Raw genomic sequence first — 23,217 nt, 5'->3', positions numbered from 1 at the left:
TCAGTGGTAAGCATCTCTATGCTAATCATATCAACTATACGATTCATGCTCGACCTTTCGGTCTCATGTGTTCTGAGGCCATGTCTGCACATGCTAGGCTCGTCAAGTTTAACCCGAGTGTTCCGCGTGTGCAACTGTTTTGCACCCGTTGTATGTGAACGTTGAGTCTATCACACCCGATCATCACGTGGTGTCTCGAAATGACGAACTGTCGCAACGGTGCACAGTCGGGGAGAACACAATTTCATCTTGAAATTTTAGTGAGAGATCACCTTATAATGCTGCCATCGTTCTAAGCAAAATAAGGTGCATAAAAGGATTAACATCACATGCAATTCATAAGTGACATGATATGGCCATCATCTTGTGCTTCTTGATCTCCATCACCAAAGCACCGAGATGATCTTCTTGTCACCGGCGCCACACCATGATCTCCATCAACGTGTTGCCATCGAGGTTGTCGTGCTATCTATGCTATTACTACTAAAGCTACGACCTAGCAATATAGTAAACGCATCTGCAAACAAAAACATTAGTTTAAAGACAACCCTATGGCTCCTGCCGATTGCCGTAGCATCGACGTGCAAGTCGATATTAACTATTACAACATGATAATCTCATACATCCAATATATCACATCACATCATTGGTCATATCATATCACAAGCATACCGTGCAAAAAAAAATTGGACGTCCTCTAATTTGTTGTTGCATGTTTTACGTGGCTGCTACGGGTACCTAGTATGATCGCATCTTACTTACGCAAAAACCACAACGGAGATGTGCAAATTTCTATTTAACCTCTCTCCAAGGACCGCCTCGGTCAAAACCAATTCAACTAAAGTTGAAGAAACAGGCACCCGCCTGTAATCTTTATGCAAAAAGGTTGCATGTCAGTCGATGAAACCAGTCTCTCGTAAGCGTATGAGTTATGTCGGTCCGGGCCGCTTCAATCCAACAATACCGCCGAATCGAGAAAATACTAAGGAGGGCAGCAAATCGAACATCACCGTCCACAAAACCTTTTGTGGTCTACTCAAGATAACACCTACGCATGAACCTAGCTCATGATGCCACTATTGGGGAATGTTGCATGGGAAACAAAAAAATTCCTACGCACACGAAACCTATCATGGTGATGTCCATCTACGAGAGGATATTAGATCTACGTACCCTTGTAGATCGCTCAGCAGGAAGCATATAAGAAACGCGATTGATGTAGTGGTACGTCTTCACGATCCGTCCCTCGAACCGTCCCACGATCCGTCCCACCATCCATTCCGATCTAGCGTCGAACGGATAGCACCTCCGCGTTCAGCACACGTACAGCTCGATGACGATCTCGGCCTTCTTGATCTAGCAAGAGAGACGGAGAAGTAGATGAGTTCTCCGGCAGCGTGACGGCACGCCGGTGTTGGTGATGATCTATTCCTGCAGGGCTCTGCCCAAGCTCCGCGGAAATCTAATCTAGAGGAAGAACTACGAGGTGTAGGTTTGAGTTGCACGTGGAAAAGTTGTCTCAAATCAGCCCTAAACCTCTAGTATATATAGGAGGAGCCAAGGGGTGGGGCAAAGCCCTAGGGCGCCGGCCAAGGAGGCCTCCTTGGGTCAGCCGACTTGGGAAGGGAGGAGTCCTTCTCCAATCCCACTTGGATTAGGACTCCTTCCTTATTTTCCCACCTCTTTTGAATTTTCCACTTTTTCCTCATGGGATTTCCTTGGATGACTTTGTCAGACCATTATACCTTATTGTACATCCAATAAACCCATGTGGACCCCTTGGGGCGTGGTGGGCCCACCCAGTGGGCCCCCGGAACCCATTCATCACTCCTGGTACACTATCGGCAATACGTGAAAACTTTCCGGAATCCAAACACCAACTTCCTATATATCAATATGCATTTCCGTACCATTCCAGAAACCCTCGTGACGTCTGTGGTCTCATTCGGGACTTCGAACAACCTTCGGTCACCAACACATATAACTCAACTATACTAAAACATCATTGAACCTTAAGTGTGCACACCCTGCGGGTTTGAGAACTATGTGGACATGACTCGAGACACTTCTCGGTCAATATCCAATAGCGGGACCTGGATGCCCGTATTGTATCCTACATATTCTACGAAGATCTTATCGGTTGAACCTCGGTGCCAAGGATTCATATAATCCCGTATGTCATTCCCTTTGTCCTTCGGTATGTTACTTGCCCGAGATTCGATCGTCGGTATCCGCATACCTATTTCAATCTCGTTACCGGCAAATCTCTTTACTTGTTCTATAATACAAGATCCCGTGACTTACACTTAGTCACATTGCTTGCAAGGCTTGTGTGTGATGTTGTATTACTGAGTGGGCCCCGAGATACCTCTCCGTCACACGGAGTGACAAATCTCAGTCTTGATCCATACTAACTCAACGGACACCTTCGGAGATACCTGTAGAGCACCTTTATAGTCACCCAGTTACGTTCCGACGTTTGATACACACAAGGTATTCCTTTGGTGCCAGTGAGTTATATGATCTCATGGTCATAGGAATAAATACTTGACACGCAGAAAACAATAGCAATAAAATGACACGATCAATATGCTACGTTCATAGTTTGGGTCTAGTCCATCACATGATTCTCCTAATGATGTGATCCCGTTATCAAGTGACAACACTTGTCTATGGTCAGGAAACCTTGACCATCTTTGATCAATGAGCTAGTCAACTAGAGGCTTACTAGGGACAGTGTTTTGTCTATGCATCCACACATGTATTTGTGTTTCCAATCAATACAATTATAGCATGGATAATAAACGATTATCATGAACAAAGAAATATAATAATAACTAATTTATCATTGCCTTTAGGGCATATTTCCAACACGGCTTTCCTGTAATGATCAAACCATGCTCGATACTTCTTATTCTGGTTCTTTTATGAAGAAGACTACTGAATTCAGGTGGGATCTTTTGGAAAATATTAAACACAACTCTAAAGATTGGGAACTTGACGAAGGTAAAGAGTGAGGTGTAAAACTTAAGTTTTATTGTGTTAAATCATTTATAAATACAGACAGTTTCAATGATTTTAGCACTAAATATGGATTTGACTCTGAGATAGTTTCCTCGTTCTGTGAAATCTTTGTTGCTCATGTTGATCTCCCTAAGGAGAAATGGATTAAATATCATCCACCTATTAAAGAAAAAGTTGAAGAACCAATTAAAGTTGAGGATGAAACTATCATTTACAATGTTGACCCAGTTGTGCCTAGTGCTTGTATTGAGAAACCACCTTTCCCTGTTAGGATAAACGAACATGCTAAAGCTTCAACCCTGGTTAACAAAAGTTATGTTAGAACAACCAAACCCCGTGAGAAAATCAACGTAGAACCTAGTACTTCTATGGTTAAAGATCTCTTAGTAGATAATATCGATGGGCATGTTATTTGTTTTTGTAATGAAGCTGCTAGAATTGTCAAACCCGATACTAAAGATAAAAATAGACCCGTTGTTGGCTTGCCTGTCTTCTCACTCAAAATAGGAGATCATTGCTATCATGGTTTATGTGATATGGGTGCTAGTGTTAGTGTGTTATTCCTTTCACCTCATATCAAGAAATTATGCATGAGATAGCACCTGCTGCAATAGAAGACATACATGTTACTATTAAACTTGCTAATAGAGACACCATCACACCACTTGGGATTGTTAGCGATGTTGAAGTCTTGTGTAGAAAAGTAAAAATGCCCTACTGATTTTCTAGTACTTGTCTCACCACAAGATGATTTTTGTCCCATAATATTTGGTAGACCCTTCTTGAACACTGTCAATGCTCAAATAGATTGGAAAAGGGAAACTGTCAATGTTAATTTTGGTGGTATGTCTCATGAGTTTCATTTCTCCAAGTTTAGTAAGCAACTCCATGATAAAGAATTGCCTAGTAAAGATGAAGTAATTAGTCTTGCTTCTATTGCCATTCCTCCTACTGATTCATTAGAATAATATTTGCTAGACCATGAAAATGATATGCATATGCGTGAGAGAAATGAACAAGATAATATGTTCTTTGAGAAAAAGCATATCCTTCAACACAACTTGCATGTTCAAACTCTAGGAGGTCCTCCTCCACCCAAGGGTGATCCTATGTTTGAATTAAAGCAATTACCTGACACTTTGAAATATGATTATCTTGATGAAAAGAACATATATCCTATTATTATTAGTGCTAACCTTACAGGGCATGAAGAAGAAAGATTGTTAAAAACTTTAAGGAAGCATTGAGGTGCTATTGGGTATATTCTTGATGATCTTAAGGGCATTAGTCCCACTCTCTGTCGGGACAGGATTAATATGGAACCAGATGCTAAACCCGTTGATAGTCACCAACGAATACTGAATCCCAAAATGAAAGAAGTGGTAAGAAATGGAATATTAAAGCTTTTGAAAGCAGGTATAATTTATCCCATGGCTTATAGTAGATGGGTAAGTCTCGTCCAGTGTGTTCCTAAGAAAGGAGGTATTACTGTTCTTCCTAATGATAAAAATGAACTCATTACACAAGGAATTGTGACTGGCTATGGAATGGTAATTGATTTTAGAAAAATAAACAAAGATACTAGGAAAGATCATTATCCTTTACCTTTCATACACCAAATGCCACAAAGATTATCAAAACACGCACATTTTTGCTTTCTAGATGGTTATTCTGGTTTCTCTCAAATACCTGTGTCACAACCTAATCAAGAGAAAACCACCTTTACTTGTCCTTTTGGAACTTATGGTTATAGACGTATGCCTTTTGGATTATGCAATGCACCTTCTACCTTCCAAAGATGTATGACTAATATATTCTCTGATTTTTGTAAAAAGATTATTGAGGTCTTCATGGATGGTTTTTCCGCTTATGGAACTTTTTTTGATGATTGCTTAAGCAACCTTGATCGAGTTTTGCAGAGATGTGAGTAAACTAACCTTGTCTTGAATTGGAAGAAGTGCCAGTTTATGGTAAATGAAGGTATTGTCTTGGGTCATAAAATGTATGAACGGGGTATTGAGGTGGATAAGGTTAAAGTTGATGTAATTGAGAAGATGCCATGTCCTAAAGATATTAAAGGTATCCATAGTTTCCTTGGTCATGCTGGTTTCTATAGGAGGTTTATTAAAGACTTCTCTAAAATTTCTAGGCCTCTTACTAATTTATTACAAAAGGATGTCCCTTTCGTTTTTTATGATGATTGTGTAGAAGCCTTTGAAACAGTTAAGAAAGCCTTAACTTTTGCACTTATTATTCAACCACATGATTGGAACTTGCCTTTTGAAATTACGTGTGATGCTAGTGATTATGATGTTGGTGTTGTTGTAGGACAAAGAGTTGATAATAAATTAAATGTCATTCATCATGCTAGTAAACCTCTAGACAGTGCCCAGAGAAATTATGCTACCACTGAAAAGGAATTTTTAGCAATTGTATTTGTTTGTGATAAATTCACATCTTACATTATTGATTCTAAAGTAATTCTTCACACTCATAATGCTGCTATTAAATATATTATGGAAAAGAAAGATGCTAAGCCTAGACTTATTAGGTGGGTTCTTTTGCTACAAGAATTTAATTTGCATATCATCGATAGGAAAGGAGCTGAGAACCCCGTAGCTGATAACTTGTCTAGGTTAGAAAATGTTCTTGATGACCCACTATCTATTGATGATAGCTTTCGTGATGAACAACTAGATATGGTCAATATTTCTCATAACACACCGTGGTTTGCGGATTATGCTAATTACATTGTTGCTAAATACATACCTCCTAGTTTCACCTATGAGCAAAAAAAAAATCTTCTTTGATTTAAGACATTACTTTTGGGATGACCCACATCTTTATAAAGAGGGAGTAGATGGTATTAATAGACGTTGTATACCTCAGCATGAGTAGGAACAAATCCTTCAGAAGTGTCACCTCGAGGCTTATGAAGGACACCATGTGGGAGATAGAACTGCACACAAGGTATTACAATGTGGATTTTATTGGCCTACTTTTTTCAAAGACGCTCGTAAGTTTGTCCTCTCTTGTAATGAATGTCAAAGAATTGGTAATATTAGTAGACGTCAGGAAAGGCCTATGAATTATTCACTTGTTATTCAACCATTTGATATTTGGGGATTTGATTATATGGGACTTTTTCCTTCCTCTAATGGATATACACATATTTTGGTTGTTGTTGATTATGTAACTAAATGGGTAGAAGCTATTCCAGCCAATAGTGTTGATCATAACACCTTTATTAAGATGCTTAAGAAAGTTATTTTCCCACTTTTGGAGTCCCTAGATACTTAATGACTGATGGTGGTTCACATTTTATTGATGGTGTTTTTCCTAAGTTGCTTGCTAGATATGATCTTAACCATAGAATTGCATCTCCCTATCATCCTCAGTCTAGTGATCAAGTAGAATTAACCAATAGAGAAATAAAATTAATATTGCAAAAGACTCTCAATAGGTCCAGAAAGAATTTGTCTAAGAAACTAGATGATGCATTGTGGGCCTACAGAACAGCTTATAAAAATCCTATGGGCATGTCTCCTTTTAAAATGGTTTATGGGAAAGCATGTCATATACCTATTGAGTTAGAACATAAAGCTTACTGGGCAATTAAGGAACTCAGCTATGATCCCAAACTTGCTGGTGAAAAGAGGTTATTTGATATTAGCTCATTAGATGAATGGAGAACCCAAGGTTATGAAAATGCCAAACTATTCAAAGAAAAAGTTAAAAGATGGCCTCACAAAAGAATCCAAAAGCGAGAATTCAAAGTTAGTGAATATGTTCTATTGTATAATTCTCGTCTTAGATTTTTTGCAGGAAAACTTCTCTCCAAATGGGAAGGACCATATATCATCGAAGAAGTTTATCGGTCTGGAGCTATTAAGATCAACAACCCCGAAGGCACTAATCCGAAGATGGTCGATGGACAAAGAATAAAGCACTATATTTCAAATACACCAATTAATGTTGAAACAAATATTATCCAAACCATGACACCGGAGGAGCACATTAAGGAGACCTTCCAGAATACTCGAGAACCCTTAAAAGTAAGAGGTATGTGTAAGTAAACGGACTCAGAAAAATCTGCACAAATATTTTCCATCAGTTTTGGAATATTAGAAAAAATAGGAAATTGAAAAACACACCGGAAGGCTACCCACGTGCCCACTTGGCACCAGGGCGCGCGAGCCCCCCTGGCGCAGCCTGATGTCTAGTTGGCCCCTCGGGCACCTTTCTGGCTCTGTTTTCTTGTGGGACACGTATTTCCTTGTATAAAAATTCTCTCTATATATTTCCCGATGGTTTCACCCTATACCACAGAGAAATCCTTTGTTTTTGTTTCGTGCTCTTTTTCCTAGCAGATCTGAAATTGTGACGTCTCAAGATTTGGAGGGAGAGAGCTACATTGCTGATTTCATCGCAAACCCTAAGGTCTACGGAGAGGTGGATCACTACGGCTGGACTACAGAGGAGGAGGAAGACAATGATATGAAGGAAGCAAAGGGTGATAGCTCCAAGGAAGAGGGTGATCCACTGACTCAACCCGGAAATATGCATGTGGAATTCAAGAAGTCAAGCCTCCCCAACAAGTACAAACCTAAGGTCCAATTTATCCCTTCGTTTTCTATAGGAGAGCAAAGCGGCATTATGTGAAAAGATATTAAAGCTGGAGTTGGAGAACGAGGGTCTGAGGGGGATAGTTTCAGCCTCACATGCAAGTTGGAGAAGAAAAACATACCACCACCACCTCCATCTTCATCACCAAGGAAGGAGACTTGAGTACACGGGTATGGGCACTCCCCTTGGCTTGTGCCAAGCTTGGGGGGTGCTCCGGTATCGTATCACCATAACTCTTATTTATCTTTATCCATCTTAGTTTGATCTTTAGTTATTTTGTGGTTTAGTCAAATAAAAATTTACTTTGATCCATCCTTTTGAGTGCTAGTTTCGTGATTTATCTATGTAATCGAGTGAGAGTTATATAATAAAGTTTAGTTTGAGTTTTACTTCTTTACTTTCTCGTTGCAGTCAAAAAAAGGAAAATCATGGAATCGTTACAGATGGATTTCCGTGTATGGGTGTTGCATTGACGAAGATAAAGGGCATCGAACGGTTCCCATCAACCAAATCACATGGCTACAGACTGACTGGTCCAAATTTGAGTCGGCGCCTAGCACCCGCCACAAAATAAGATATTGTAGCCGCGTTCTGCTAGTGTCGGGTTCGAAACCCGCCTCCTTCACGCCCGCCGTTATTTTATTTTGAAAACCGAGCGTAGCTTAGTTGGCAAGGTGCGGAAGTTCGCGGCCAGCCCACGAGTGTTCGAGTTTTCTTCTAAAAAAAAGGGAAACGCTTCCACCCGGCGCGCCGACCGAATCGTTCGGACGGTCGCGCTCGCCCGGTCGCGCGCGGCCCGCGCGCCTCGCTGTCCAGGCATGCAACATTTTTTATACAGATTTGTTGCAACCACGTTTAAATTTGTTTCAAACGATTTTTCATTTTGCTACAATTTGTCCATTAACAAAGTTGCATATACGTTTGGTTATAACTCAAGTTCGTTGGATTTTTCTGCTACAACCGGTGTTTCATTTTTCTACAACCGTGTTAATTTTTGCTACAACCGTGTTAATTTTTGCTACAACCGCTATCATTTTTTGCTGCAACATTCATTAAAAAAGTTATGAGTTGCAACCCGAGTTCACCGGATTGTTTTTGCTACAACCCACATTTTGTTTTGCTATCACGCATCATCGGCGTCGTTTTTTTGCTACGATCACGTTGATGTTTTTTTGCTACAACCATATGTTTGTTGCAACTGTGGACGAAAATTGCTACATCATGACCGAAATTTGCTACATCGAGAAAAAATTGCTGCATGGGTAGATCTAACGGTGCGCCCCGCAGATCTGACGGTCGCGCTGCGACCGACGCGAGCGTTCGCGCCGGCGCGCCGACGCCCAGTACTGCCCATAAAAAAATGGTAAACACTTCCACCCGGCGCGTCGGCCGAATAGTTCGGCCGGTCGCGCGGCCGCGCGCCTCGCTCGCAGATGCTTGCAACATTTTTTCCGTCAAAATTCCTGCAACCGTGTGTTTATCTGATACAAATGTTTTCCATGCAGCTTTTTTTCTCATGTAAATTTGTTACAACTAGCATCACTTTTACTGCAAGCATTTTTTTCTACATTTGTCCAGTAAAAAAAGTTGCATATATGTTTGGTTCCAACTCCAGTTCGTCGGATTTTTCGTTACAATCGATGTTTTTTACTTTGCTACAACCGTGTTAATGTTTGCTACAACCGGCATTTTTTTTGGTGCAACCGTTCACTAAAAAAGTTGCATACACGTTCACGTAGATATTTGTTACAATCGGCGTTTGACTTTTGCTACCATACACCATCAGCTTCGTTTTTTTGCTACGATCAGGTAGATTTTTTTTTGCTATAATTTTTGTATTTTGTTGCAACCATTGAAAAAATTGCTGCATCGCGATGAATTTTTTCTGCATCGGAAGAAAAAATGTTGCATGGTGATCCAACGGTGCGGACGCCGCGACTTTTGGCCGGCGCACCGGCGCACAGCACTGCCCTAAAAAGTTGCCAATAGGTTAGTCTAGCCCAGGTTGGTCTCGTTTTATTAACGTCTCTCTGTCTCTGCTCTCTTCGCCCTTTTTATTATTATGTTTTAGAATCTCTTCACTGGTTTAATTAACTTTCCTTTGCCTCTTGATGTTAAAAAAGAATACTTTCCTTAGCCTCCACTAGGATACTACTCCTATCTTGTTGGCGAAGAAAATATCGAGCAGATCCGGTTGAGATCTGTTTCCAAAGATAATATTTTTCCTGTACAAACTACTAGTAATACTCATCTCTCTCTCTCTGCGCCACGCTGTAAAATTAACAGCAAGTGATTCAGTTTAAACCGCGCGGCAGTCTCTCTTTATCTCTATCTCTCTCTCTTTCTCTGCCGCTCCGCTGTCAAATTAACAGCATGTGAAGAATCTCGTTTAAACCGCGTAACAAACCCGATCGATCCTAGCCTTGCCTTCCTTCACCCGCCATCATCCATCGTCTCCCAAGTGGGACTGGACTCCCGTCCTGCCGCTATCCACCACTACCAGCCTCGCGCGCCGCGGAACCCCCGCTGGCTTAAACCCTAGCTACTGATCCTCCTCCCAGGCCGCCGTAGAACGGATCTATGTACCCCTCACCCAAGCCCTCGCTTGCTCTCCATATAAGGCAACCCACTCTTCCCCTATCTCCATATAAGCAAATTTTGGGCCCCGGGGCGAAGTCGAAAATAAATGAATTTTATACCAAACTTTTATATTCTTCTAAACATATTGTTTAATCAGACTAAAACCTAAACGAGTATGACGTTTTCCACTTAGTTGGCATAATTAGTCACCCAGCAACATTGCTAAATATTAATTATTGTTTTTTTTGTCCTACATTGTAATGTACATTAACAAAACAAATATACTAAATTTAAATTATTTATCCTAACAAAAATTAATTTGATGGTTTGCATAAATTATATATATAGGGGGGTGAGTGTGTGCGTCCATGTTTATTTTAATATCATCAAATATCATGATAAAGCTTCCTAAAGCATATTGTTTAGAAAAAGTTAATAGTGGTTTCTAGTGTATTATTGGGTAAGTATATCTATAGAAATTTATCGAGTATAAATTGAGTAGTTGCCAACTGAATCTTGCAAATTAAGTTAATTAATAAACTGACACTATGTGCGTACTAGATTGTTGATTCTGAGGTAGCATAACTTATAAGAATCACCTATGCAAAGATAAAAAAATAACGTTAGTTCAATTTCTATATACTGATTTTATTATTTCATATGCAGTTATGTGATGTGTTTGGATTTATCTAGTGGAGATATCAGTCTTTCAAATCAAAACTTCTGCACGAAATTGCACATATAAATCTACCTAAGATGGTGTTTATAACAAAGAGTCTAACTTAATTTAATATCATCAGTGATCTATTTATACCTTATACATGCTATTTGTTTGCAGTGTGGACTTTGCTCATGCAAATTGAGAATTTTGTTTTCCCAACATATTTTATGATATTTCAACCTAATATGCAATATTATGGTTGTTAGTAGTATAGTTTAATGTTTGGGGGCCCTCATCCTCTCGGGGCCCGGGGTAGTTGCCCTGTTTGCTCGGCCTATGGGCCGGCCCTGTCTCCCTCCACCCCACACACAAATATCAAAGAACCGCATGGAGGGATTGGCAAGAACGTTGGGTTACGAAGGTACATATGGAGTGGGCAGTTCATGAAGAAGTGGAGGCTATGTATGTATTGGAGGAAACCTCTCATACTTCAGCTACGAAACTTCTCCAAGTATCACATTGATATGGTGGTTACTGAGGAAGGAAGAGAACCATGGCGATTAACTTGTTGGTATGGGGAGGCAAACAGAAGCATGCGGTATAAAACGTGGGAGATGATGCGATTCTTGAAGGCGGATAGTGATCTCCCGTGGTTATGCATCGGGGATTTTAATTAGGTTCTTAGGAGGGAAGAGTAGATGGGTCCAAACAAACGCGATATGGGGCAGATCAATGCCTTTCGAGAGGTGGTGGATGTTTGCCACCTAGGAGACTTGGGGTATTCCGGGCTCGACTGAACCTTCGAACAGAAAGTGCAAAATGGGGCTACGTGCAGAGTTCAACTAGATAGAGCTTTGGCTACGGTGGAGTGGAGCTCATTGTTCCCGTTGTCCTCGTTACGACACCTTCATGCAGTCAAATCAGATCACTCCCCTATTCTCCTTCTTAACAGTATGGAGGCACATAACCAGAGAATCGGAAAGGGGAGGCCGCTTCGATATGAACAGTTGTGGGAAAGGCATGAGGGTTTCCAAGCTACAGTCCAGGAAGCATGGATGGCAACGACAGCTACATCAGCGAAGGAAATTGGTGACAAGCTGCAGCGGTTGGCAGCAACTCTGACCGGCTGGGGATCCACCACCTTTGGTGCTGTGCGCACAGAGCTTAGGAAACTGCAGTCTAGGCTGGGTGCTTTGCGGGAGGATCCACATCGAGTAGCAGCCTCTCGAGAGGAAGCTAAAATAGAGGATAGAATCATCGAGCTGCGATTCTGAGAAGAGGTCATGTGTCGCCAGCGTGCACGGATACAGTGGCTATTAGAAGGGGATCAGAACACGAAAAAATTTCATAAGAAGGCTTCAAGTAGGAGAAAGAAGAATCGAGTTGTGAGCTTGACACGACCTGATGGATCTACATGTGATGAGCCGGTGGAACTGCAGCAAATGACAGTCCAGTTCTATGAGAACCTATATGCTTCTGAAGGGGTTATCGGTATGGAGGAAGTGCTATCCCATGTACCTTGTAAGGTTACAACCTCCATGAATGAGATGTTATCGAAAGATATTAGCGATGGAGAGGTGAAATGTGCTCTGTTTCAAATGTATCCAACCAAGGCTCCTGGACCTGATGGTTTCCCGGCTCATTTCTTCCAAAAATATTGGCATTTGTGTGGTGACGAAGTGACCAAGATTGTGATTCAAGTGTTTAAAGGAGAAGACTCCCTTGAGGAGATTAATACGACGTTCATTGTTATTATCCCAAAGGTATTAAATCCCACATTACTATCCCAGTTTCGGCCTATTAGCTTGTGCAATGTGATCTTTAAAATTGCATCCAAAGTACTTGCCAACCGACTGAAGCAGATTCTCCCGGAAATCATCTCTGAAGAACAATCGGTGTTTGTGCCGGGCCACTTGATCACTGATAATGTTATTACGGCGTACGAATGCCTCCATTTCATGAAGAATAATAGGAGTAAAAAGAATGGGCATTGTGCGGTCAAGCTTGATATGATGTAAGCTTACGACCGTGTTGAATGGGTTTATCTGGAGGCCATTATGAAGAAACTGGGTTTCTGTGAGGTGTTTGTGCGTCAGGTTATGAGAGGGGTCACCTCGGTGTCGTTCTCGTTACTTTTTAATGGAATGCAAACTGAGGAGTTCAAGCCATCTAGGGGCATTAGACAGGGGGATCCGATCTCCCCCTATCTATTTTTACTAGCGGCAGAGGGTCTCTCTTGTATGCTCCATCATGCAAGCACTGCAGGGGTCTTTGAAGGTATTCAAATTGCTACTTTGGCGCCTAAGGTAAACCACCTTTTATTTGCGGATGACTGCCTGCTATTCAGCAAGAATACTCCAGAGAACGCCTACAAACTGAAGGAAATCCTGACCATGTACTGCCAAGCGTCAGGGCAGCGCATAAACAACGAGAAATCCTCTATTTACTTTGGGAAGGGGTGTCCGGCAGCGCAACGATAAGTGCTAAAAGGAATACTTCAGATCCAGAAGGATACCATATGTGAACGAAACTTGGGTTTACCATCGGATGTGGGGCAAGCAAAAAATGGTGTCTTCTCATACTTGAAGGATAGGGTTTGGAAGAATATTCAAGGGTGGATGGAGAAGTGTTTGGCGGGCAGTGGTAAGGAGGTACTGATCAAATCAGTGGTGCATGTGATACCAACTTACTCCATGGCGATTTTCAAATTACCACGGGGCTTATGCCAACATATAACGGCTATGATTCGGAAATTCTGGTGGAGCTGCAAGGCGGGGGAGAGGAAAACGGCGTGGGTGTCGTGGGAGACTATGTGCATGCCGAAGTACAAAGGGGGATTGGGCTTCCGCGATATGGAGCTTTTCAATCTGGCTTTGCTCGCCAAGCAGGTTTGGAGGGTGCTTACTGAACCTGACACAATGAGCGCGAGGATTCTGAAGGCTGTGTACTTCCCCTTCACCGACATCCTTTCCTCCCAACTGGGGTCACGCCCATCGCAGGTCTGGCGTGCACTTTGTGAAGGTAGGGATATTTTGAGAACAGGCTGTGTACTTCCCCTTCACCAACATCCTTTCCTCCCAACTGGGGTCACGCCCATCGCAGGTCTGGCGTGCACTTTGTGAAGGTAGGGATATTTTGAGAACAGGGTTGATCAAGCGGATCGGGAGTGACGAGGCCACGCACATATGGAATGATAATTGGCTGCCCCGAGACTTTTGTTTGTGCCCGCTCGGTGTGATCTCTTCAAATCCCCCGGAGAAAGTTTCTGAACTGATATCACATGTGGACCGATGTTGGGATGAACAGGCCTTGACGGAACACATGCTCCCTATGGATGCCGACCTAGTGCGCAAAATTCCTCTTAGCTATACTTCTCAAGCAGATTATGAGTAATCGGGCCTGTTTTCGGTGCGTTCGTGCTACAGATTGGTAATGGCAACGAAACTCTGACGTGAGCGATGGCTCAATGGAGCAGCAGAACCATCAAACATTGATCGGGAGGAAAGCAATTGGAAGAAACTGTGGGGGACTAAGGTTCCGGCCAAGCTTAGGCTATTCGCCTGGCGCCTGGCTCGTGCTTCTATACCAACAAGACGGGAGAGCGCGAGACGCCATATGACGGAGGACATATCCTGCCCGATCTGTTAGGGGGCGGTTGACAGTTGGAGACATGCTTTGCTGGATTGTAACATGGCGCGGAGTGTCTGGTCCTTGCGCGACGACGACGATGATTCTCTGCTTCCAGTGTATGGGGATGAAACGCCGGATCCGAAGCTCTGGCTACATGGGCTTTGGAACACACTAAGTACTGACCGGTTCATCGCCGTCCTTACCACACTTTGGGCGATCTGGTGGGCACGGCTGAAGGCGATCCATGAGAAAGAATTCCAAAGCCCGCTATCGACACACTTGTTTATCGAGCGTTACCTGCAAGAGCTACGAGGACTACCGGAGAAGAAGAAGTGCACGTCCAGGAGGATCGAGAACACGCCAGCTCCAAGCTGGATCCCACCAGCCAGCGGAGAGGCTAAGCTGAATGTGGACGGAGCTGTGGCAAAGTCAGCTAACATTGGTGCGGTGGGGGTAATATGCCGAGATGAGCAGGGACAGTTCATTGGGGCTTCAGCGATAGTCCTAAATGGAGTGATAGATCCAGCAGTTGTCGAGGCCCATGCATGCAGAGAAGCGATAGCACTGGCGGAAGATTTGATGATCACCAAAGTTCGCATTGCATCTGAATGTCTGAGAGTCGTAAATAATCTGAAAACACAAGATCAACGGGGAGAATATTGCATGATCCTAAATGATATCCAGCAGAGGAAGTGTAGTTTCATTAGTTGTAATTTTGTTTTTAAACGTCGTGATAGTAATAGTGAGGCACATAAAATAGCAAGGATGGCCACAACACTAGGATTAGGGCATCATCTTTGGCTTGATTGTCCTCCTGACAACCTATGTATTCCCCAAAACATTAGTAGTTGAATAAAGTGGGTTGTCAATTAAAAAAAAAAAAGCAAAGCGCAGCGCAGCGCAGCGCAGCGCAGGCCTCCCACAACACAACCCAAGCCCTAAACCCTCTTAGCGTAGCTTAGCGTAGCGTATAGACACCAAACACCAAACCCTCACTGCCGATCCATCCATCTGCTGGTTTCCATGGCCGGCTCCGCTGATCGCCTAGTCCAGTCGCGGCGCCGGCGCCGCGAGGTCGAGGAGGGCGAGGTCGTCTCCGGCTACCGCATGGGCTCCGACACCGACACCGACGACGAGGACGCGCGCTACTACCTCCACCCGGCGCCCCTCCACGACGACCGCCGCCAGAGGATGATGGTCACGGTCGCTCGGCCCGTCCCGGCCCCTGCACCGGAGGGCGTGGTCGTCGGCGGCGGCGGCAGCGTCGTCTCAGGATCAAGATCGATTACCCGGGGCTCCTCACCCACGTCCTCGCTCGGCTCCGACGGGACCATCAGCGACGTCAGCGTCGCAGGGGGCGACGCTGCTGCCAAAACCGCGTCCTTCCCCGCCTGCCCCGTCTGCCACAGGCAGTTCCACACCTCCAAGGCCGTGCATGGCCACATGAGGGTCCACGCGCAGCCCAGGGAGGAGGACAAGGTGTCTGCTGTGGTCAGCGCCGTGGACGAGTCCGGGTCCGTGTCCATGGCCACTGTCGTCGCGGAGCCCAAGATCTTGGACGATCCCATGACCGTGGAGGTGGCCAGCAGCGACCACGTCGTCCCCGGCAGCTGCTGCACCAGCAGCGCCAGCGTGGAGCCCCGTCACAGTCAGAGTGCTGCTCATCTCTCCATGGCCATCGTGGTGGCGGCGGCAGCACCGCCCGCCGCCGTATCAGAGCAAGTCGACATCGCACCGACGCCTCCTGCACCGCAGCAAGTCCCCATCTCCCATCCGGCCGCACCAGCACCAGAGCCAGCCGCCGTCTACCTCCCCCCGCCCGCCCCAGCACAGCAGCATATCAACGCCCAGGACCTGGCCGCCCGGCGTGGGTTCCCGTGCAAGGAGTGCTGCCGGTGGTTCCCTACGCACCAGGGGCTGGGCGGCCACGTCGCCGGCCACAAGAACCGGCGGATCGCGGCGGCGGCCGCCGCAGCCATAGCCGCCGGGATAGACCCGATTGACGACGCCGCGGGCGCGCCGAGGCCGGTGAGACAGCACACCTGCAAGGACTGCGGAGCTGTGTACCCCAGCGGCGTCAAACTCGGGGGGCACATGAGGAAGCACTACAAAGGCAAGCTCATCGTGAAGAGGAAGCGGCCGGCGCGCCTCCTCTTCCCCGCGGACCTCGGGCTCGCGATCCACGGGCATCAGGCGCCACAGGTGCCAGCTGCCGAGGTGGCTGCGCAGCCGCCACAGCCGCCTGCGGTGCCGGCGGGCTGTCTGAGGATCTTCGGCGTCACCATCGTGCAGGAGGCCAAGGAGGAGGAGCCCCCCGTCGAGGACAAGCAGTGATCGATGAATACAACAAACATGCAGTTTGATATCGAGTATGAGCGTATTACTATCGAGTTATTAGTACTATTAGTCATCATACGTATAAAAAGGTTAGGAGATTGGTACCATTAGAAGATTTGTTAGGTCAGAAGCATCTCAGAAGAAGTCTAAAGTTGTGTCATAGTTTGTTCGATACGTGCTTGAATTTGGATAAACAATCTAGCTAAGTCTCAGACGACTTCATAAGATCTTACATTAAGATCCATGTAAAATTTTCTTTTCAATTTTTTATTTTTCTCTCTTGCATTTTATGTCAGACTTGGTTAAATCTGAGACCTAGTCACACTCTTGGATAAATATGTCTTGGTTGTACTCTTTGTTCATCAAGTTTTACTCACACTCTTGGACACGAGTTGTACTTATGTCACGTTCGCTGTTGCACACTGCACAACACACATACACGCACACTTATCTCGATCAGCTTTTCCGGAGCTAAAAGACGCAAAGCGCGGTGACAGAAATTTTCTCGGAAACGATCCAAACAGAAGTACAACTCACGCTCAAACTGGAAGTACATGCATGCATGCACAAAGCCAAATAAATCAACACCAGGAAAGTGTGGTTCTACATAGCGGGTCAACCACGAGGTTTTTTTACCAGAGGCGATTGCAGGGCGAGGGTTTTCGGGTGGTGAGACTGCGGAAGTGTGTGCCATGTGTGGTGGACAAAGCATCTCCAACAGTCGCATAAAAAATTTACGTCCGATCGAAAACACTAGTGTAAATTGTGATGCGCGCGCGATCCGACGCCCTCAAATTTGCTGCGTGCGATAGCGCTTTTTAATGCATGTTCAAAACTTTTTAAAGCATGCAGTATTTTGTTCAAAACTTTTTAACACATGCAGTATTTAGTATTTTGCAGTCTCTGCTAGAACTGTCCGGTACAAAAAAAACGGATTTTTAGCATGTGGAACTCTTTTTGGTTCTTACTCCACTGCGACAAGGCCATGGTAGAGAAAGCAAGATGGGCAGGCGCTGCGACTACAATGGCGAAAAGCACACCAAAGGCGGTGGCGACAACTCACAAGACTCCAACACAAACGGCAAGGACGGTAACATGATCATCACGCAGGGGGGGTTCGACGAAATCCCCGAACGAAAGGCAAGGAGTCGGAAGAGGCGGCCAACCTCACTGCAAGAATGGGAGATCTGCTGCTTACTGCGAAGGAGGTCGACGGGCTTTGTGTTTCAGGACCCAGGTAGGATCACTCAAGAGTCAAGACCGAGGAGATGGTATGCCGTCGGCAAAGTCGGCTCACCCCGGCCAGTGAACATACATGCGCTGGAAAGAACAATGATGAGGGCTTGGGGTCTGCTGCACCGCGAAGCACAGTTCAGAGACATGGGAGGCAACATCTTTGTTGTCCTTTAAAAGCGAGGGAGACTGGAAACATGTGCTTAACAATGGGCCGTGGCAGTTTGACTTCCATGTGATAGTTCTCAAGGACTATGAGAGTGGCAGTTTAACTTCCATGTGATAGTTCTCAAGGACTGTGAGTCTATGAGGGTGATGTCAGGCCGTCGTCGGAGATGGTTTTTAACACGGTGGAAATGTGGGTTCATGTGACAGATCTGCCGCTAGATAAAAGATCTGAGGATTTTAGCAAAGCGTTGAGCAACTTAGGATTCAGGTTGGTGCATGCAGATGGATATGTGACCCTCCTGCTAATGCTTCTAATGAGGGGGGCGGAGAATTAGGGCCTCTTCCGGTCGAAAATTATCGACAAAAGATGGGCATGGGCATGCTGGTGGACACTGGAACGGCTGCAACAGTCAAAGGTAGTTCAAGGATCAGCGACAGTGAGAGGGGGTGGCGCGGTAAAGCGTCATGCTCGTGGACACTGGAAGCCACGGAAGGGAAGAATATTGCGTCACCAAAAGTGATACTAGACTCGGTGATGACTTGTATGGATGAGCGGAGACAAGGTCGAGAAGCAAAGTCTGTTAAGAGGCCGGGAGCTAGTGCAGCATGCGGTATGGAAAACGCCGGAGGGGCATCTCGAAGCTTGGTGACAAAGGAGGCAGGTGGTGTTGTGCTCAGAGACCACACCACACCGGCGCTTGTTACTTCTTTCCGGAGGCGTCGAATCCAGAAGGCGTTGATATTCTGGGAGTGCCAGCGAGCGTGTGAGTGAAGTCGAGCTTGACTGTAAGGTGGTGGTTGATATGGCCCGAAGCAAGGAGAGGAAACCTGACAATTTTAGACCACTGATCGAGGAAGGGGCTCCAGGCCGCGGCAGGAATATAAGGTAAGCTAGGCTCATCGAACAGCGAATAGTGCTGCTCATGTTTTAGCTAAAAAAATAACAAAAAAGAGGGTGTGAGTGAAGAACCTGACATAGCTAAAAAAAGAGGGTGTGAGTGAAGAACCTGACATAGCTAAAAAAATGAGGGTGTGAGCAAAGAAATCTGTCAAGTGTGGAATAATAGTCCACCGGATTCTATTCTGCACATTATTGCATCGGAGGTTTTCGAATAAATAGCAGGCTAAGTTAAGCTAAAAAATAAAAGCATAACAAGCACACAGATGTAATGATCAGAGAAAAATAATGACCCCATCACAACTATAGCTAACAGAAGATATTAATAGTCAATGCTTGAGGATTACATGCATAATATTTTTTTTGGTTTTTCGCCTAGTGCTTTAAACTGAATTACAACACAAAGGTCCACATACACGGCATCCATACTTTACATTCAGTTCTTCAGTTTTCAGTGCGGAAGTAAACATGAGTGCTAATAACCGGACAGAACGAAGTAACATAAGCATCTAGTAGTGATGTATTAAGGACGTGCGCAACCTACCGTTGTAGTCAGTCGCTACAAAACAGGGCACCGTTGACGAAGCCCCGCCGTCATCGGCTCTTGTCATTTGGTCATTTCCGACTGATTCTACCGGTAGTAAGCCTGGTGGAAGGCTGGGGACATGGCATTGCCATAGGCTCCCAGGCCACTGTTGTATCCAGCGTAGATGGGGTAGGTCATGGGAGGGGCTTGGTATGGCATTCCAAGGCCAACATTAGGCACCGGCATCGCAGGTGGGTATGCATATGGCTCCCTCATTGCAGGTGGGCTCTGGCCACAGTAGAGGGCGTGCCCAGCTGGCCTATCATAAGAGTAGGGAGATCCAGTACCGTACGAGACATGGGAGGCTGGTGAGCCGATGAATGCGGTGGTGGTGCTGCTGCTGGTGGCGGTGGCGGGCGAAGATGGTGCACCGGTGTTGTCGCCTAGACGACCAGCCTTGGAAGGGGACATTGCTCCCCCAGCGCTCCCTTTGATGCGCTTGCTTGCTGGGCCACCACTGGAACAACTCGATGCTGCCTTTTTCTTCTCGGTCTTGGCCATCTCCAATTCTTCAAGTCGTTTCCGGAGATCCTCCAGTGGAAACTCAGCTTCGAGTTTGTGGTCCTCAACACACTTTATAACAGCCCGAAGTGCAGACTGCTCCTTCTTATTTGCATTGACCTACAAGAGACGCAATATTAGACCCTAATTTGGTATGAGAAACAGAGCAGGCAGAAATCATCACCAAAGCCACAATGGAAAATTGATATACAGTGCTAGCTACTACTAGCAAACAGAGGTAAACTGGTATAGCTACAAGAAGCAAACATCTATATCTTTCAGAATGCCCTGTTGACAGACTACTTGACTGCTTGTAGAATTTCAGGCGTGCAACGCTGAATTCAATATTACTAATAGTCTTACCCCAGATTGGCCACTACTAGTGCTCACGTTGTCTGGAGCGCAATAGATCTTCTTAGAATCCTCCAGGTAGGTTTTTAAAAGAGGGACTGGAGAGAATTTTTCCAGAAGACCAGCCTCATATGCAAAGTTCACGGCATCAAGTTGTTGCCCCTTTGTGATAAGTTCTTCAATGATGTCTGCAAACATGAATCGTGTCAGATGAGACAGCTTAATTCTTAACAAATTCAGGTGAGAAGGATAATGACCTACAAAGATATTACTAAGGTATAAAGTGCCAGCAGCATACATTCACCATCAGGCAACCCAAAATTATCACCCCAGCCCAACAAGGTCGGTCTCATACAGAAAGAGGGCTGAAGTAAGTAATGCTAAAACATAAGACAAGTATTCTACATATTGCTGAAATGTGTCACTCCTAAAAAGGTCAAGTATTCTACATTTTGCTGAAATGTGTCGCTCCTAAAAAGGTAGTACAATATAGGACGTTTTTGCAAGCTATATAGGGAGTACTCATCAATTAATACAAACATAGAGTAACAACTACTCCCTCCGTTCCTAAATATAAGTCTTTTAAGCGATTTCACTAAGGGTCTACATACGGAGCAAAATGATTGAATCTATACTCTAAAGTATGTCTATATACATCCGTATGTAGTCCACTAGTGAAATCTCTACAAAGACTTATATTTAGGAACGGAGGGAGTAATCATTTAATAACCACCAAAACAGAAGAAAAGGATGCATATTTTGAGAAACCTCATGCATGAGAAAACCACGGAATCCACATGACACTCTTCTACTAACAGTGAAAATAGCACAGAACTATACAACGATAAGCATAGGAATGCAGACAAAATACAGATGATAGTACCTAGTGGCACATCCCCGTGACAATCACTGAAGCAACACTACAACAGAAAGGGTGGTCCATGGTAATGGCCGTATGACCTTCAAAGAATGTAACGCTCCCCAGCACTTGGCTGTTTCCTAGCACTTGCCTAGGACAGTGACAATTCATCCAGGTAGAGGACACACATATGGAAACTTGCCTACACGAAACATCGCTACACCACAGCAACCTAGTTGTGGCTTGTCAATCACCAGTTCAATACGACTTGCTCAAATAAAAAGAACTAAATCTAATCTACTGATCTTATCCACAATCCCCTGAGCAAACCGTGGCTGTGTAGTGGCATCTAAACGCTAGATCTAGCAACTCAACCAATTTCATGCCCTGCGCCGACTAACAACGAGTTCATCATTTTAGTACGTGGTCTCGGGAACATCTGGAGATAAAAGAGCTGAAATGAAGTACTACCTTCCATGTCATCCTCGAGGCCAAGCGTGAGAGCGAGGCGCGGCATCTGCCTGCGCCAGGAGAAGCTGAGGACGATCCTCTTGTAGAGCTCCCTGTCCTCCTTCTCCGCCACGGCGAAGGTGGCGACGTGCTGCAGGAAGGCGTGGGCGTCGGGCGGCTTGGCGCCCTCCACCCCGCCCTTGCGCTCGGCGGCCTCCTTCCACTCGGCGGCCATGGCGCGCGCCCTGTCGCGGGCCGCCTGCGGCACCATGGGCCGCGCGGCCCCAATCTCCGGGTCCGGGTCGGCCAGCGCGGGGACCACCGCCTCCAGGATGAGCACGCAGGCCCAGGCCAGGTCGGTGGGTGACCGGACGGCGCGCCGGTCGACGGGGAAGACCTCGGAGACGGCGTCCATGGCGAACCTGGCAGGGTCGACGCAGCGCTGTAGCGCGGCGGGCAGCTGGGCGCGGAGCGCGTCCACCTCCTTGCGGCGCTCGACGACGAAGGCGAGGAAGCCCGCGGGGTCCATGGCGGCGCACAGCGCGGCGAGGCCGTCGGCGATGTCGTCGGACGAAGGAGGCGGCGGGGCGTCCCCGTCCTCCCGGTCCCGCTTCGGCGCGGGGGACTTGGCGAGGGCGTCGAGGCGGGAGAGCGCGAGCGAGACGGAGGCCTCGATGGAGCGCTCGCGGCGGCGGAGCGCGTCGAGCCTGCGGGAGGCGCGGAGCTCGACGACGCGGCGCCTGGCGCGGAGCGAGTCGGAGCGGGACTTGATGCCGCGCTCGAGGGACCCGAAGTGCTCCGTGAGCTGCTGGTAGAGGCGCGTGCAGCTGGCCAGCAGCTCCTGCTGCCGCTCCAGCTCCGCGAAGCCGTCCCTGATCGCGTCGGCTCCCGGAGGCGCCGCCTCCGCCTCCTCCGCGGCTACCACCGCGGCAGCCATCGCCGGGAACCCTAGCTAGGCGGCGATCCGCGCGGAACCCTAGCGGGAGCCTGCGAGGGGGGAAAGGGAAAGGGAAAGGGGAAAGCGGGGTGGGGGGGGAGCGATGGGGTGGTGGGGGTGGGGGAATAAAGGCGGGGACGACGAGTGTGTGTGTGTGTGTGTGTGCGCGCGCGCGATGTGAGGACGCGCCCGCGGGTATGGGTGTCCTCGCTTTGCCACCCGTCGGCCGACGCCGGCAGGGGATGGGTCCGGGCCCGCCTGGAGGGGAAACGGGCTGGGGGAGCGCGGCGTAGAGGTTTTGGGGGGGGGGGGGGGGGGGGGGGGGGAGGAAAAGCTGGAGGCGTGGCGTGAGATGCAGTGGAACAGTGCGGGTTGG

The 23,217-nt window shown here is 46.3% G+C and overlaps 1 protein-coding gene across 2 annotated transcripts; it reads right to left on the bottom strand.

Annotated features, from left to right (window-relative positions):
• Positions 1-19,461: 19,461 nt before the first annotated feature.
• LOC123452665 (FRIGIDA-like protein 4a) lies at positions 19,462-22,968 on the bottom strand. 2 transcript variants are annotated; one of them, XM_045129362.1, is made up of 3 exons: positions 21,926-22,968; positions 20,608-20,783; positions 19,462-20,364 (listed from the first exon to the last, which is right to left on the bottom strand). In XM_045129362.1, the coding sequence occupies exons 1-3, from the start codon at positions 22,839-22,841 to the stop codon at positions 19,789-19,791; spliced, it is 1,668 nt and encodes a 555-aa protein (XP_044985297.1). In that variant the 5' UTR covers positions 22,842-22,968; the 3' UTR covers positions 19,462-19,788. The 2 variants fall into 2 exon arrangements, with proteins under 2 accessions (XP_044985297.1, XP_044985298.1); XM_045129363.1 differs by having other exon boundaries at positions 20,635-20,783.
• Positions 22,969-23,217: the final 249 nt, after the last annotated feature.

This window comes from Hordeum vulgare, chromosome 5H (genome assembly GCF_904849725.1).
Source record: "Hordeum vulgare subsp. vulgare chromosome 5H, MorexV3_pseudomolecules_assembly, whole genome shotgun sequence".
Taxonomy (NCBI): Eukaryota; Viridiplantae; Streptophyta; class Magnoliopsida; order Poales; family Poaceae; genus Hordeum; species Hordeum vulgare.
The sequence above is the reverse complement of the archived record's forward strand: the minus strand, read 5'-3'. Positions and strand labels throughout refer to the sequence as shown.